Source organism: Plecotus auritus (genome assembly GCF_963455305.1).
Source record: "Plecotus auritus genome assembly, chromosome: 8".
NCBI lineage: Eukaryota > Metazoa > Chordata > Mammalia > Chiroptera > Vespertilionidae > Plecotus > Plecotus auritus.
Window position 1 is genome coordinate 7,596,677 of NC_137782.1, and position 17,733 is coordinate 7,614,409.

A 17,733-nucleotide genomic window follows, 5' to 3' on the forward strand; every position below is an offset into this window, starting at 1 on the left:
AGAGAGATAGAGAGATAGAGAGATAGATGATAGATAGATAAATAGATAGAGAGATAGATAGATAGATAGATAGATGATAGATATGTTTAAGTGTATTTTATAGACACTCTTTTTCACACAAAGAAGCTCATGCTTATTTTGGTTCGTAATTTGCATTTTCTTTAAATTACCAATTTATCATGGCATTCTTCCAGGTTCTTTCCTATGGATCTGAGGTCAAGAAAGACAGTGATTCCACTTCTGGGAATTTATCCGAAGGCAGAAAGTCAAAAGACCAAAAATAAAATAATTTTGAGTAAACCATTTCCAACATATATGGCAGTTAAGTTTTATCATTTCCGTTAGACATAAAACATATAGAGATCAGTAAGAAGACATCCCCAAAATAAAAATAGGTAAAGGGTATGAACAGAGAGAAATTATAAATGGCCAATAACAATATGAAAATGTTTAAAAAAATCAGTAATATCCAGATGTAGAAAAGTGTGAGGAAACAGGCCCTCTCACCCACTGTGCATGGGGACAACAGTCTTACCTTTTACAAGGGGAAGAGTGATGTCTTCTCTCCTAGGAGGGAAGAGGGAAGATCCATAATAGGACTTTTCCTTCTGAAAAAGAAAATAATTTAAGTTATACAAAGTAACTAACTAGGTTTTACTTTAATTTTTAGAAGGTAAAATGTCCTTTCCCTAAATCTTACTTTAAGGAATTTTAAATCAGTTTGAGCTTCTATTAGAATTACTGTTTCATGTGACTGCTTTGATTTTTTTTAATTTTCATGTGCCTATCCTTTCACTAATTTAGTTGTACTTTCTGAGAAGTGACAGAATGAAATGTGGCCAAGCTCATAAATCCATCGATAAGTCAGATATTTGGAATCTTGGTCCTTTTTTCCAAAGATTATGGTGATCAGCCCTCTGCTCCATCTCAACCCTGCCTGGTCCCCAGGCCAGCCCACTGAGACCATCTAACCCTTAGTGTGCCTGGAACATCATGCTAATATCTCTCTACCGTGAAGAAACACGGACTAAGTTCCAGTTCAGGGTACCGGCCATACACCTTGTGCGCATGCCTTGGCAGCCAGAGCAAGAATCCCCCCCCCCCTTTTTCATGCTCTGAGGCATTCGGTACACAGGGTACCCATTCCCACGAGATAGCTGTAAGGGGAGGGGGAGCTCGGGGAGACCTGGTTGGACACAAGGGCTGCGGTGATAGAGATAGAATCCCGTGGGCTCGGCCACCAGGTAGTGGCTGAAATGATCGGAGCGGCTAGGAAGGTGCCGCTCTCCTGGCAAAAGCTGGTCGTTCATCTGTGTGGGTTGTTCTTCAGAAGGGCCACCACTCACACTGGTTTACCTAGGACCATCCCCATTGGTGCCGGGTCACCCCGTCTTATTATTCATACCTCCCTCGTTCACTTGCAGAATTGTCCCAGTTTGGACAATAAATTACATGAACCCCCATCGGTTGCCATGTGTTTCTTCACCAGAGGCCACTGCCCTGAGCACACGTCCTTCTTTCCAGGAAATGAACCAAAGCACATCTGTAAAGGAGACGCCTTGGAACTTTTCTTGCTTGGGAATGGCCTTGGAAATGATCAACAGCCTAAAATTTGGGGGAAAGGAAAAGCTTTGATTTATTTTTTATTTATTTATTGTCATTTCTTCTTCACTTAAGGTTCCAGAAGAAACCTAAGGAATGACTTGCTAGTGGCTGCGGATTCCATCACTAACACCATGTCCTCTCTCGTGAAAGAGCTGAACTCCGGTGTGTCCCTGGCCCCCTCATTTGTCTGCTCTTTGCAGAGGAACCCAAAAGTTCTCGGGGCTTCTGTTAGAGATCTGCTCACTGTCGAATTTAAAAAGATTTTCTTGAAGAGCTGTGTGATATTTGGTTGCCATATTCAGATTTTTAACTGATGTTTATAGCTGCTGCTAAGATTATTAATACATGCTTAATGCAGAAAGTTTAATAGTGTAGAAAAGAATAGATAAAAAAATATTTAAATTGACTTATAATTCAAGAAGCCAAAGAGAGTCACTGTTAACATCTCTCATGATCCAATGTGACAAGACACAGAAGTGATTGCATAAGGTCAAAATGTCTTATTTACTAATTTAGACTCTGTTCATTGGAAATGAATGGCTATTTGGATGAGGCTAACCTGAAATTTACCTTTGCAGTATCTCTAAAGATAGATCTGCCCAGAATATAAATAGCAGAAAATTGTGAGAGTCTCTTTATCCTCATAATGCTACACAGAGCTTTAAAAATGTTATTCAAATAATGAATATTCGAATAATTATCCTACCAGTTACTAATGCATCTTATCTGTTCCTTAAAGCACACGTAGCAAGATATTTGTCATGTAGTTGAGATTACAACAACTATAAGAAATAAAACTTCAATATTAAAAAAATTGGGATTTAAAATTAAAATCTCTATAAGAATTAAAGTAATGAAAATTGTTGCTGCTATTTTAGATTAAGATTACCAAATAGGATAAAAATGGCAGTAGTTAATACATCGTGGAGATTATAAAAATGTTATTCTTATTGTAGAAGTCTCAAGTACTATTAGTTTATACTCTTACTAGAGGCCCGATGCACAACATTCGTGCAAGAGTAGGCCTTCCTTCCCCCGGCTGCCGACACCGGCTTCCCTCCGGCACCCGGCAAGCACCGGGGGACCCAGGCTTGCCTCGCAGCCCCGGCTTCGTCCGGAAGGTCGTCTGGTCTAATTAGCATATTATGCTTTTATTATTATAGGTAATGCTCTGAAATATTAAGTGAATGTAATACTTTGGGTTTGTATTTCCTACATTAAAGTAACATTAAGCAAAAGTAGCAGTTTTACTGAAGGCTATAAAGGAGCAAAAGAGAAGTTGTAATTTATTAAGACACAAAAGATTCCTTATAACATTACCGATATTTTTTTAAAAAATACAATGCTGTATACCAAATGCTTTTACAGTAACTCATGTTCAGTCTCCATTCTCAGTTGGAATTGAAATAAACACTTACTTGACTTACATACAGTAACTGGTTAATATTTTATGCAGCGCAGGTTGGTTCATGTTAAGCCTCGCCCTGTACCTGCTGATCACAAAGACTCTAACAAGTCATTCTCTATTTCTTCAATTGTACCTCACAGAGGTGGGGAGTGAAACGGAGAGTAATGTGGATTCTGAGTTTGCAAGGACTCAGTTTGAGGATCTGGTCCCATCGCCAACCTCGGAAAAGGCTTTTCTAGCGCAAATCCACGCCCGGAAACCCGGGTACATGCACGGTGGAGCTGCCCCAAGCACCATGCGCAGTGATGTGTGAGTATCTCTGCTCGGGGGTATTGTCTCAGTAACAGGACACTGCTGGGAGCAAAGGAAAATGAAAACATGGTTGCTTCGTTCTTTATTTTGAGAAGAGATGATGCAGCTTCCTCTTCTGACAGAAGAGGTAAATTTGACCTTGTGACTTCCCCCCTCACAATTTCCAGAGAGTATCAGAAACCAAAACAACCAGTGCTTATTGAGAGCCTGGCTCCCCCAAGGAACTGTGCTGGTTTGATACAAACTAGTATTTTTTTATAAATCACTCCCAACCTTCCAGGGCGCACAGACCAGTTTAGGAGATTAGTCATCTTCAGAATCTTCTCTATTTGCACTTGGAGGACCCAATGATGCTGGAGGCTCCTGTTCAGAATGGGATGAACAGCATCATATAAGCAACAGGAATCGAAATATATACAGGCACGCACCACTTAATAACAGGGATATGTTCTGAGAGATGCATTGTTAAGCAACTTGGTTATTGTACAGACACCATAAAGTGCGCTTACACAAACCTAGATGGTCCAGCCTCCTACACACCTAGGCCCTGTGGTACAGCTGATTACTCCTAGGCCCCGAGCCTTTACAACAGAGGTTCTCAACCTTCCTAATGCCGCGACCCTTTCATACAGTTCCTCATGTTGTGGGGACCCCCAACCATAACATTATTCTCATTGCTACTTCATAACTGTCATTTTGCTACTTTATGAATCGTAATGTAAATATCTGTGTTTTCTGATGGTCTTAGGCGACCCTGCTAACGGTTCTCAACCTGTGGGTCGTGACCATCGGAAAACACAGATATTTACATTACGATTCATAACAGTAGCAAAATGACAGTTATGAAGTAGCAACGAAAATAATGTTATGGTTGGGGGTCACCACAACATGAGGAGCTGTATTAAAGGGCTGTGGCATTAGAAAGGTTGAGAACCACTGTTCTACAGGGTGTTGCTGTAGAAAACATCAGGTTAAATCAAGCACAAGAGAAATTGATGCAATCAGGAGACAAAGTAAGCAGGAGATGTTAGGGCAGTGGTTGGCAAACTCATTAGTCAACAGAGCGGCAAACCATGGCTCGCGAGCCGCAGTTTGCCGACCACTGTTTTAGGGGCACTGCCGCCATAACATAGCATACTGTTTACCAGAAAACTTCTTATAAGTAGAAAATAACACTACAACATATAGTAAATACGTAAACCAGTAACACAGTCATGTATTATCATTATCAAGTATAATGTACTGTACATAATAGTATGTGCTGTACTTTCATACAACTGGCAGAGCAGTAGGTCAGCTTACACCAGCATCACCACAAACACATGACAACAATGATGTCAGGACGCAATAAAAATATTTCAGTTCCATTATAATCTCACTAGAGGCCCGGTGCACGAATTCATGCACAGGTGGGGTCCCTCAGCCTGGCTGGCAATCAGGGCTGATCGGGGCCAATCAGGGCCAGCTGGCCAGGGGAGGGACCATGTGAGGTTGACCAGCCACATGAGGTTGGCTGTGGGAGCGCACTGACCACCAGGGGCAGCTCCTGCTTTGAGCATCTGCCCCCTGGTGGTCATTGTGCATCATAGCAACCTGTCATTTGGTCGACCAGTCATAATGGTCGCTTAGGCTTTTATATATATAGATGGGACCACCGTCATATATCATATATACGGTGGGTCCTTGACCAAAGCTTCGTTTTATGGCACAAGACTGTAAATGTATAAAACCTCATTATAAAGAAATCCAGTGTGGCTGACTAGTTGAATTTGTACAAATCGGACCCTTGAAAGACATTTTGCAAAGGTTTTCACCCAGTTAGGCTTCTGTGCCCTGACAGAAGCCAGCAGAGTCAGTGACGTCCTCACTAGACTTTCAGTGAAGCTGAGAAATGAGGGTGACACAGGCCAGAGCTGCAGAGCCCAGCGTGGGGGCTGGGAGGGGAAAGAGGGAAACAAAGGAAGGGAAGAGGAGGGGCCTCTAGGAGAGCGGGGTTCACGGGCTTGTGATAAACGTGGGCAGAGGTTCACCACAAGGACGGAAAGGGGAATTGCTAACCATTCCAAACATTCCAGAAGGTGGTGGTGCCTCAGGTGGAAAGTACTGCAGACGCGTCCACAAAAGTCAACGGCTGCTTAAAGACCCAAAGAAGAAACTAAATGGAGGCCTTCCTGGTGCTCTTGGCTTCCGATCCAAGCAGGGGGTGAAAGGCCAGTCACGATGGGGAATTACAAATAGACGTGCTGGGGAGGCCAGCTGGGGAAGCCAGCTGCGGGAAGGCCAAGCGTGAGAGCAGAACAAATCCTCCATAACGTCATTTAACGGGGCTGCTTTTCATTTTAGTTTGCTCTCTTGTCCTTTCCTCTGTCACTTAGAATTATTTGTTATTCAAAATGGTGACGTCATTATCATCAGTTTTAGTCTAGTAAACACATACCCATTTGACTTTCTCTGATTAAGCTTTTACAAGGTGGTTACTTAAAATGTTCTCATTCTGATCCTAAGATCCAAGACTGTAGCTAAAGCCACCCCACACGACTGTCCCCGGATGCTTGTGGCGGTTCTGGCCACAGGAGTTGGGGAGAGAAAGCTCATAGAGGCCTCGCAGACCTATTCATGCTGGACCCAAACCTCTAAAAATAATGAGAACATGTTGTACAGATATAAATAAACACGAGCCATGGCATTTAAATTCCAATCCAGAAACTTCTCCTTGACCACTCTTCATTGTAGGGGGTGTTTAATATCTACACTATCTAAACATGTACTGTGTTTTACCCTGAGAATATTTTAGTCATATAATTTAGGGAACAAATTTCTGTCCTAAGAGATTTATATATTTTTGGGGGTGAATAGATGGAGATAGTCACACATTGGTGAATGAGGTCGTTCTTATCTATTTCATAGTGAAATTGGACACTTTAAGTGGATTTCTTAGATTTAGAGCTGGTCTACATCATTGAGATCAAGAGCTGTGGGTTAGAGTGTTACGCTTGCTGACATTGATTGGTTGATATTCTGAGACTTGATCCCACTATGAAAATAAAGCACATGGACGTACACACTTACACACATGCGGAACGCAGAGGGGGTTAAATTAGGAACAAATGTCCTCAATCTTTATTTCACTAGAGGGCTCACTCTCCTTAGAGAAAGCGTTCTTGGATTCCATTTATAATTTTTTTTAAAATCCCCATATTGGGAAAACTATATCCTCCTGAAAGATAAGCCTGCCTTTTCTAAGACTGACAAGCATCAAAAGGGCATCTCATTCCTGTAAACCCTAGAAAAGCATGGATGACCGGTGATCACTGGGGTGCCATAGGAGAACTGCATGAGAATGCCTTGACCATATATTTCCCTACATTTCCAAAGGTGTGTGTTTTTTTAAGTTTTGTGTTCGATAACAGAAGACACTGAATTGAAGTGAATTGGAAGACAAATAAAAAGTTCCCCCCAAACTACATGAATTTCACTTAGACTTTCCTTTTAAGATTTGCTCCAAAACCCCATCTGTGGTTTGTTCCCAGGGTCACAGAAGATGGGGATCCCTATGTGCGGCCCGAGGAGGAGAACTACGAGAATGACTCTGTCCAGCAGCTGGAGAACGAGCTCAAGATGGAGGAATACCTGAAACAGAAGCTGCAAGACGAGGCCTACCAGGTACCGGGGCCGGGCCCACACCATCCCCCACTTCCGCCCAGCCCCGAGGTAGCTGAGTCTTTTACATAACTAGGAAAAACCGGTGCCTTCTCCTTCCTTCCACCCTCCCTTTCTGGAATATTCTGACTATACTCCTTAGTCTGTGTATTCTAGACACTAAACATTCCAACTACTTCTTATAGCCATCACTCACCTGTGTGATAACTTCTGATCTGGAAAATGAAAGGGGGTCTTGTCACACAGCAGAAACCTGGTGACTAACAGTCCATCCCCCTCCTGGGTCATCAGCAGAGATGTTTGTTCTCGTAGATGGGAAAGAGATACAGAGATCAAGGCACAAGGCAATTGAATAAGTATAAATATATCTCCTCATTGTCCTCAGCCTCCCTCACCACCTACCTCATGGGAAATGTAAGTAGTAGGCAAGCGGCAAACCTCACCCAGGAATGTTGGGGGTGCTGCAGGCCCCCGGATCCCCAGCGTGTGGATGGGCCGATTGTCATATATACTGGACTGCATTCGTCCACCTGAGAATTCACTGTAACACGTGCAGTAGCTCGTCCTAAAGAGGTGCATTCTCCCTGAGGCTGCGCCACGGCCATGTTGGTCTTTCTGGTCTGTTTCCTTTCCCTGTAACCCACGCTGTTCTCTTGGGGTTCAGGGAGTTCAGGGGTGTTTGCCTGTCAGACCAGCTGCTCCCCAGGCCCCAGCGGGTTATTTTACTGTCAGGCTTTCTGTCCAATGGCCAGAGAACTTTCTCCACGTTCTTAGGTCAGCAGCGGCTCTCCCGTTAGTGAAAGAGTAGCAGAGAGAACAAAGTGTCTTCTATTTCCCGACGTTTATAGATTAAGTTTTGAAATACTTTCCCAAGAGGAATATAGCAAGAGGACAACTGGAGCCCTCAGCCCCACCCCACCACCAGGAAGCAAAGGTCTGGCCTCTTTGGGATGTTCCAGTCGCCCTTTTGGTTTAACACCCACATTTCAGGAGCAAGTAGCATGTGGGTCTCGTCATACAAAAAATAGTCAAACCCGTGACTAGATGTGCAATGCCGTGCTTCAGCGCTGCAGACACAAAGTCGCCTGAAGTCCACGGGGAAGGCTCTTTCTTTGTGGTCTCCATGGCCCATCCACAGGAGGAAATCAGCCTGGGCGATGCTGCCAGGGGTGTCTGGGAATCTGAGGGATGTTTGCACATAGCTCTTTTGGTGCTCCTGCCTAGAGGGAGAGAGAGAGACAGTGAAATCATCAATACTCTGGTTCATGCTAAATCATCAATACTCTGGTTAGAGGCGCCTGGTAGGCCTCCATCTTGGAGCTCATATCAGTTCCCGGATTTGGGTGGCAAAAGTAACCGAATTTCTATGTTTTATTTTATTTATTCATTCATTCATTCATTCATTCATTCATTTATTATTGATTTCAGAGAGGAAGGGAGAGGGAGTGAGAGAGAGAAACATCAATGATGAGAGAGAATCCTTGATCGGCTGCCTCCTGCACACCCCCTACTGGGGATCAAGCCCACAACCCGGGCATGTGCCCTTGACCGGGAATCGAACCATGACCTCCTGGTTCATAGGTCAACACTCAACCACTGAGCCACACCGGCCGGGCTCTAGGTTATATTTTAAAGGGAGGCAGCCACTTCATATAACTTACAAGATTTTGGTTGTTGTTTTAATGAATTAGGAATTTAACGGTGTCTGAGTAAGATGAAGGGAAATTCTGTTCATGCTTAAGATCCAGGTGGAGCTTTTGCCATCTCTGGTAAATCTTAAGCTTCTCTCTCTCCTTTCCTTTCCATGCCTGGCGACTTCAAGGGAAAGGCAACGAGAGGGGCCAGGAGACTCTAACAGGCCGTGTGTCCCCACTCAGGACATACGCCCTGGAGAACGCTGTGGTGGTTTTCCTTCTCTGCTCTGTGAGCTCGTGTTTATAGATTATGGTTGTTTGGTTGCTCAGATGCTGCCGTCATTCACTGGACTCTCTCTTTCTTTCTGTCTTTGCATGGCTGCCAACAAAATAATTCACCTGCTTGACTGCATCACAGACTTGACATGTCACCTTTCTTGTTTGTGTCCTTTGTCACCCGCAGGTCAGCTTGCAAGGTTGAATACAATATCCTTTTATCACTCTCCTCTCAAGTAAGTACCCTCTCGTTTAGGAGGAAACGTGGCCACTGCACACTCAGTTCTCATAACTTGCAACCTAAGTTCACAATCACACTCTCTTGGGCGTTTCTCTGTGATAAAATATCCTCCTTCCCTGCTTTTGTCAAAGAACCAGCCCAGTCTATGGGGCACCCCACTACACCCCGGGGAGGTTTGGCAAACGACCTTGGGAGATGGCTTTTTAACTCTATTCATTAGAGGAAATGGCACAGAAACTTCTCCAACACCAGGTATCCCCCCGAAGTTTTCCGTGGCCATGATGCCACATCACAGTCCATAAGAGCACCTGAGTCTGAGCCTCTCCGTCCCTTAAGAAGCAATGGTCCAGGCTCGCTCAGCACTTCCAGAGATGGGTCAGCTCCTTGGCCTTGCTGTCCTCAGGGCCCAACACGTCAGAGAGGTGTCCTTGACAAGGGAAAGCAAAACCGAAACAAAGGCAAAAATTAAAAAAAAAATAAAAGCAGCAAGACACAGAGGAAAACCTCTGCAGGCTTCTATGTTTGGAATAGCTGGTTCAGACCCTCTGTGGAATTCAGGAGGGTGCAGTCACTGACACGGCATGTGACCCTTTCCCCCAAGGGCCTGCCCACCTGCCCACATACGTGGGAAATCCTCAGGGAATGTTTCATGGCGAGAGAACGGCACTTGCCTGGCAGCACCACTGGAGGGTGGTGGTCTGAAGCTTAGGCTCTGGACCCTAATCTACCCGAGTTCAGCTGGGAGCTTCAGCAAATCCTAGCAGCATAACCTCATACAAATTAGGGGACCTCGGTGAGCCTCCACCCCCTCTGCACAACATGCATGGTGATACCTACACCACAGAGGAGACTCCCGCCCTGAGGTCCAGGTCTTAAAGATCTCAATGGCGGCAGGCACGCTGTAACATTGATGTGCACACGCCTACGGGCCTGGCCCTGTGCTCAGGGCCTTCTACGCGATTCACGGGAGCGGCTGTAGTGATGATGTGGGTGTACGGGAACCCCTGGGACTCAGGACCAGCTTGCTCCCTCTACTTTTTACAGACGAGGCTGGGGCTCAGCTACGTGCAGTGATTCCATACACCTTCAGCTCCACTGTCCCATACGTCTAGGATCAGGGGTGGGCAAACTTTTTGACTCGAGGGCCACAATGGGTTCTTAAACTGGACCGGAGGGCCGGAACAAAAGCATGGATGGAGTGTTTGTGTGAACTAATATAAATTCAAAGTAAAGGAGCGGAGGGGAGAGCAAGAGAACCGGATAGAACAGCCAGATCCGGCCCGCGGGCTGTAGTTTGCCCAAGGCTGGTCTAGATGGTTTCTCCGGCTCCAGCTAGTGGCCACTTAGATGCCCCTCATTACCGATCAAAGCGAATCCCTCTCGCGGCTATCTGGCTGCACTGGCCCAAAGACTCGTATCTGCTGCTGTTACACGGTCTTTTCCAACCACGGGGTCCCATGGGTCTGTAGTGTAGTTGATAGTAAACTCAACTCTGGCTGCTAAATTGTAAAATGACCTCCATTAGTAAAGAGTACATTCTAGCTCACACACTACACACCTCCTGTGTCTCAGTCCTCAGGTCAAGATCGAGAAAGTAAAAATCATGGCATAATTGCTACAATGGAATATACTTTCGGATCTGTGAGGCCCTTTCGGTGTGAATGGAAGGATCTTATTGGCCTCGTTGCATTCTGCTCTCCTGATACATGTACAACTCCCGTGAAAAAATTCTCAGGAGCGGTTTCTGAAAACACTCGCTCCAGTTTTAACAAAGCTAGTCCCAAAGGAGCAAGCTTTTTCCTTTAAGAGCAGCCTCCATCACTTAGCTTTGGCAATTTGATTATTTTTGTTCTGCATGTTATTTAAACATCAGTAGTGACTATTTTTAAAAGCCTAATAAATTGTCCTTGATGTGAACCCAGATAAGAAGTGGCATTTGGTTCTTGTACCTAAAAGCCAAATATTTCAGTACTTTGAAAGCTCCTGGGCAATGTTTTATCTTTGCTACAAATTTGGCAGTACAAACAAACAAAACAGCTGTGGCCTCTGCCATTGAATGCATCCTGTACCTACCTAGATGGCATTCACAGGACTCTAAACATGAGCCGGCCCGTCGCTAAATCAACCACTTAGGCAAAACTCATTTACAACCTGACAGAACCCTGCAATTTGTCTGGACGTAGCCTAGAAAGACAGCTGGAATTCTAGAGCCGCTTATGGTATTTAAATCTATTTGACTTTCTGACTGTACTGCAGGACCAGAAATGATCCCCAAGTATAGGCACCTCTGACCCAAGGGTCCTAAAGGCAGCCGACTTCATCAGCTCCAAGTTCATTCGGCTTCCACTGACCGAGCCCTACGTGGGGAAAGGCCACGAGGGGCGACGCCAGAGGCAGGGGAGACCCAGTCTCTGCTCAAAAAGAGCCTGAGGCCTATTTGAAGATGCATATGCATTCATCAACACAAAAAGCCAGAACACCTGGTTCATTGCTTTCAACTGGCCCCTTGGGAAGAAATGTATACACGAGGGTTAGCACTCCACATGGAGTTCACCAGGGGGCCCACTCAGATCCTGGATTGTCCTTTTCCATCCGTCTGGCCCCATGGCATTGCACTCTCCTCGGCCAGCCAGAGCCTAGCTTCAGAAATTGGGGGTTTGAAGATCAAAAGTGGATTTTTTTTTTAAATATATTTTATTGATATTTTACAGAGAGGAAGGGAGAGGGATAGAGAGCCAGAAACATCGATGAGAGAGAAACATCGATCAGCTGCCTCCTGCACACCCCCCACTGGGGATGTGCCCGCAACCAAGGTACATGCCCTTGACCGGAATCGAACCCGGGACCCTTCAGTCCGCAGGCCGACGCTCTATCCACTGAGCCAAACCGGTTTCGGCAGGATTTTTTTTTTTTTTAATGAGCGGAGCATTCTGCTGGTGGGTCAGTGCTCTCCTCTCCTTGTCCAAAGGACAGCTCTGCGTGACTCTAACCCCCAGGGACCGCAGGTGCCCACTGAGCAGCGGACTCAGCAGGAGGATTCTTGTCCTCTTTCAGAAGGTGCAACACATAGCACACACTACCCAGGACATTCATCCCCGGTTATCAGAGGAAGGGAGTCGAGGGAGCGTGCGTGTGTGCGTGCGTGTGTGTGTGTGTGTGTGTGTGTGTGTGTGTGTGTGTGTGTGTTGTGTCTCGGGGGAAAGGGAGGGTCCTAAGCTTCCTGACTTAGAGAACAGTTTTCATCTTTTAAAGAATTATACATTCCTATTCCCAGGCAAACTATAGTCAGACAGATGATGAGAGTAACATGAGCGCTGGTGACGAAGGGGAGCGCTGCGTCCACCACCCACCCAGAGGAGCAGCAGCCTGGCAGCGACGGGAGAGGAACCACCCCACGCAGCAGCTCCCAGCACACCCGCCCCTACAGACTGCTCTGCTGACTGCAGTGCAGCTAATGTTTCGTTCTCAGATGTGTAGTTCATAGGTGTGTGTGTTAGAAGGAAAAAAAAAAAAAAAGACTTCTGTTCAAAGCTAACTTATCAGCTCCATCGTCTATAACATGGCTCATCCCTGGTTAAAAAAAAAAAAAAAGGGAACCACCGGCCGAAAACCCACGCTGCTGTTACTCACGGTGGCAGTATTAACTAGCATTTTCAATATCATTTGCACATGATATTGAGCCTGTTCCGTTTACAATGACAATATTAATACTGTTTATAGCTAGGATTTGATTTCTGAATTCTTTGAGATTTTAGCAAACCAGTTTATTATACGATGTACATTTTTTTTTCCACAGTAATTGGGACAAAACAACCGCTTGCAATTATTCATTGACCCTGAAGGACTTGGGTCCTGAGTGTGCGGGCGCGGAGGGCCTGGGCCTGCACCGTCTGCCAGGGTCTCCAAGTCCTGTGAGCAGCGACTGGAGCCAAACACACCAGGATAACCCAGTCCTCGGGGCTTCTTTCCAACTGGAGGTTGTTTTCTTTCAAGATATTCTAGCGAATCAGCCATAGAATTTAGTGTAAATATTTTTTCCAAATAGCTATCGTATTCAAAATAAGACAACGTGCAAATTATATAGAATCTAGTTTTTAAAATCAGCACAGATCTTCTTAAAACTGTGAACTATGTTTTGAAATACTCGTTACTAAAGCTGTCTATAAACCACAGGTGCCATACGACCCCCACCCGGACTGCAGTGGTCTCTGCCCTTCCATGGCTTGTTCCTCTCGGTTTAGCTTTAGGGAGCATGTCTCGCCGCACCGCTCGCCCACAGGTCCCCCCATCAGGCTGTCCGGAGGCCTTCAGCTCACTGTACAGGCTTAAAGTGCGCTTGCAAAAACGTTCGCTCCTTCCATTTCTGAATGTGTCCTGCCTTCGCTGGCACCCCAGTGTTCTGCACGCAGCCTTCCGTGGTCATGGGAAAGGGAACAGGCTCTTCTACGTGGCGTTGGGGTTTTGCACTCAGGGAAGAGCTGGTGTGCAAGAGCTGTCCAGGAAGGGAGAACGAAAGACTGTCGATGGTCCTTTTTGAGGACCCTTTTGGAGGGGCACTAACAACCTCCCTTAGGGATGCTTGGGAAACGGGGAAAAAATAACCCACCTTTTTCAAGACTTGATGAAATTACAAATCCTGCAATGTGTTAGGTCCATTGTGCTTAGATCGGCAGCTTCTCTGGAATTCCTGCCCTCCTTTCAAAGAAAGAAGAGAACATCATTTTAGAACAGTGGTTCTCAAAGGGTGTTCCCTGGACCGGAACGCATCAGCATCACCTGGGGATTTATTTAGAAATGCAAATTCTTGGGCCCGAAACCAGGCCTATCGAATCAGAAACTCTGGGTGCCGGGCCCCGCAATCTGTGTTTCATGAAGCACGCAGGTCACGCTGGTGCACACTACAGGCTGAGAACCACCGCTGTAGGATAAAGCTGTGTAATAGTCTCTGCAAAGGCCTTATTCAGAACACACAAGGACGGTTCTGTGTCCCCCTTAGAGCTTCAGCAATTTGATTGGCTTCCCGAGCTGGCAGAAGCCTCCTCCCACCCCACACAGTCGGTGGTTGGTGGGTGCCCAGCTGAGAACGGACATCCTGCCATCTTCCTGCGCCCTCTCCAGAGGGCCCTGAGATGTCCCCATCTCTGCATTTGGTCAGAAACTGTCTCCTTGGCTGCCCTTTAGAGCAACATCACTTGCCTTGGGGATAGGAAAGCTCTTGGTTGACATTAGTAAGGAGCCCGTTCTAGCTCCTGACAGGCTTACTCAGACCTTCAGAGAACCAGTCTGACACCAAAGTGGCACCACTGCACAGCTCTCAGATTTCTTTGCACAGGTGGATCCCATTGCGGGTTTTGTCCATGTCTCTTCATGTTCATCTCCTTCCCACTGCCCATCTCCTGTGAAGCCGTACCTCTCTAGATGGAGCAGATGGTCCCCGCTGCCTCCTACTCAGTACTTAAAACCACTACATCCCAGCTACCTGCATTGCTGTCAGCTCCCAATCACAGCCAGGTAGTTCTTGAACTCCGAACTGTGACCCTGCAGGTGGCAGGCAGCCACCGACCCGACTGAGCTGGCATCTGTTGTCCCTTTGTGTTCCTACATGAGGATGTTTGTCTAGGGTTTGAACTCTTGTTGATCATCATCCCCCTTGTCGTAGTTTTCATTGCCAACTCCATCACACGGTTGTTGATCCCATCGTACAAAGCCATTGCAAGGACTCTGGAAACTGCTGCCAATGACCAGTTCCTGACTAACCAGCCACCTTTTCTTTCCCTTAGCTCCACGTCAGCACTGAGACCAGACTCAAGCACCCCTGTCCTGTAATCGAGACAAAATGGCGTGTGTTGTTTTGGTTTTTTGTGGTTTTGGGTGGGTTTCTCTCCTTGGTTCTCCAGATTTACTTTTGGGGCCTGTTCTGAGAGCAATCCCAGCAGGTTTTACCTGTCCTGTGCATTAGATACAATTAGATCTTACGGGGGTGTTTCTTGTTCCACATGAATTGCACATCCATCTCCATCAGAGATGACGGCCTATCTGAGCACTGGTCTAACACGGCCAACCCTCCTCCGCAGCGCCATGTTCATGGAGGGAGGGAGGGAGGGAGGAGTGTGAAGTCTACTGTATGGGATTCAGGAATCAGTTGTGGTTGGTCAGGATGGAAGTCGGGGTACGTTTGGTTGGTCAGAGGGGGACGTGCTGGTGATTGTGAAAAACGGATTCTCGAATGACAAGGCAGGGAAGGTTCATTTGTAAGTAGTCATGTGAACTTAATTGCATAAGAGCGTGGCCTTCGTTGTGATAGACTATGTATTTTCTTGTATGCATGAGCCAAACTGTTGCATCATAACTTAGCACTGATGTCCGCCTTTATTTTGATCATCTTTGTCCACCCTTATTAGTTCTTGGCTGTTCACTGTAGATAAACATTGTAAATACGGCAACTCTTAGTTGCTGCAATCACCTTGGTTCGATTCCACCAGGAGCCAGAAACAACAACTCCACTGTGTCCTCAGAAGAAAGGGCATTTTTACTTTTGAACCAAAAAGAGAAAAATAAAATCAGAAGCGTCGTATCTTGAGGCTAATTAACTGTAAGACATTTTTAATTATGACTACTGTAATTTGACACCATTTGAAGTAACCAATACAGAGACCCTAAAGATTTCATGATGAGAATTCATTGGTATTGTAACAAAACTACTGTTGTATGGGTTTTTTGTATTGCTGTTAAGTATTGTTGTGTGTGTGTGTGTGTGTGTGTGTGTGCGTGTGTGTGTGTGTTGGAACCTCCTGGGGACATGTTATATTTTGAAGTGATTAAACTATTTAATTGTGTGTCTATATTTTGGAATGGAATTATTTCTTCATTAAAAAATGTTTTTAAAAACACTATATCTTGGGTATGTTATTCCTTTGTTTCAATGAATCTTTCCTAAAGTAACATGAAGTCTGTTCAAAGGAAAAAGACAAGTCATTTCTTGCAGTGTGAAGCAGGACCTATCGATTGAGTATTAAGCATCTCAGGCAAAATATCTCACCTTTGGGGCTATGATTTTTTTTTAATGGAAAGCTTTGTTATAGTCAATATGGAGTTGGGTTTGTGATGCTAATAGCTAACACATGCTTACTTTATATCAGACATTGTTATGAGATATGCACTTTGTTACTTCTCTTGATCCTTTGAATTTGCAGCATCTAATCAGGTAGTTAGCAAATATTACGTGCTTAACAATTATTTGTTGAGTGGGTGAATAAATGAGTTCATGGCTTTTGTTTTGTTTGTGCTAGAGCTAGTGAGAAAGGAGAATGAGCACTGATATGGTCATCAATATGGTGACAGCAACAATATACAAGAGTCCAAGGAAGGGGCGGACACTCGGAGCATTGCCACTCCCTACATTCTCATTTTTCCTCCGAGAACCTCCAATTCCCATGCCATGGAGTGTTGTGTGTTTTCTTTGCTCAAGAAGCCAATTCCTTTACAGAACCATTAGCAGCGCCTGAGTCTGGCTCCAACACTTCACACATGGCATTTTGTGGACCTCTGACTTGGGGTGGGGCTGCCAGTCTGTGCTCATGCAGTCTGGGGTTGATTTGAAGTCCATGGAAATGCTGTAAACCCTCAAGAGACCCCAGAGAGAGAAGCCAGGAGGCTCTGTATCAATTACAGGGGCAAATCCTGACCTGATATCATCACTAAACCAGTGGTCGGCAAACTCATTAGTCAACAGAGCCAAATATCAACAGTACAACGATTGAAATTTCTTTTGAGAGCCAACTTTTTTAAACTTAAACTTCTTCTAATGCCACTTCTTCAAAATAGACTCGCCCAGGCCGTGGTATTTTGTGGAAGAGCCACACTCAAGGGGCCAAAGAGCCGCATGTGGCTCGCGAGCCGCAGTTTGCTGACCATGGCACTAGGCGAAACACATATCCCCCTTAGCTTTGGGGGTGAGAGACAAGGGTGTGTCCATTGGTGCCTGTCAGTTTCTTTTAGCTGCATCTCAGTGCCTCATCCCTTCATCCCTTAAGGAGCACATTTAGCTCTTCTCTCCCTCTCTTAGTATTCCTCGACTTTATCTAATTGCAAAAGCCACCTGAGGATTGGTAAATTCGGATGTAGCAGGTCTAGAGTATGGCCAGGGAATCTGTATTTTTAGTAAATGCTTCGGTGATAATTACGGTTTGACAAGTTTTAGGAAATACTAGTCTCTTGCTACTCGAAATGTGGTCCAGGGACCAACAGCATTAGCATCACCTGGGAGCGAGTGACAAATGCAGGATCCCAGACTCAAAACCAAACCTACCAAATCAGAGTCTGCATTGTCATCTGATCAAGATCCCCAGGGGATGTGTGTGCCCCTTATGAAGAAGCTCTGGCCTGGAGTCCAGCTTTAATCCTCGCCCTCCAGGATTAGGTTCAGTTGGATCCTCAGGGGATCGAATGACAAGCCAGGGATGCTATTTCAGCGAGGATGGTGCAGTGCTTCTTGAACTCGGAGTTCTGATTTAGTGGCTCTGGAGTGGGTGGGGCCCAAGATCTGCATTTCAAACAAGTTCTCAGGAAAGCTGAGGTGCAAGGCTACAGAGTTCTTT

At 45.5% G+C, this 17,733-nt stretch overlaps 1 protein-coding gene across 17 annotated transcripts in view; it reads left to right on the top strand.

Moving 5' to 3' along the window:
• Positions 1 to 16,029, top strand: part of DTNA (dystrobrevin alpha) — a 332,992-nt gene extending 316,963 nt beyond the window's left edge. For 8 of the 17 annotated variants that reach the window (XM_080683241.1, XM_080683244.1, XM_080683217.1 and 5 more), the window contains 4 exons: positions 1,678 to 1,767; positions 3,154 to 3,322; positions 6,856 to 6,988; positions 12,411 to 12,721. In XM_080683241.1, coding sequence (XP_080539367.1) covers positions 1,678 to 1,767; positions 3,154 to 3,322; positions 6,856 to 6,988; positions 12,411 to 12,620 — 602 coding nt within the window. In that variant the 3' untranslated portion in view covers positions 12,621 to 12,721. Of the gene's footprint in view, positions 1 to 1,677; positions 1,768 to 3,153; positions 3,323 to 6,855; positions 6,989 to 9,082; positions 9,132 to 12,410 lie in introns of all 17 variants that reach the window. The other 9 variants (XM_080683220.1, XM_080683225.1, XM_080683245.1 and 6 more) reach the window with 2 other exon arrangements.
• The last annotated feature ends 1,704 nt before the right edge of the window (positions 16,030 to 17,733 follow it).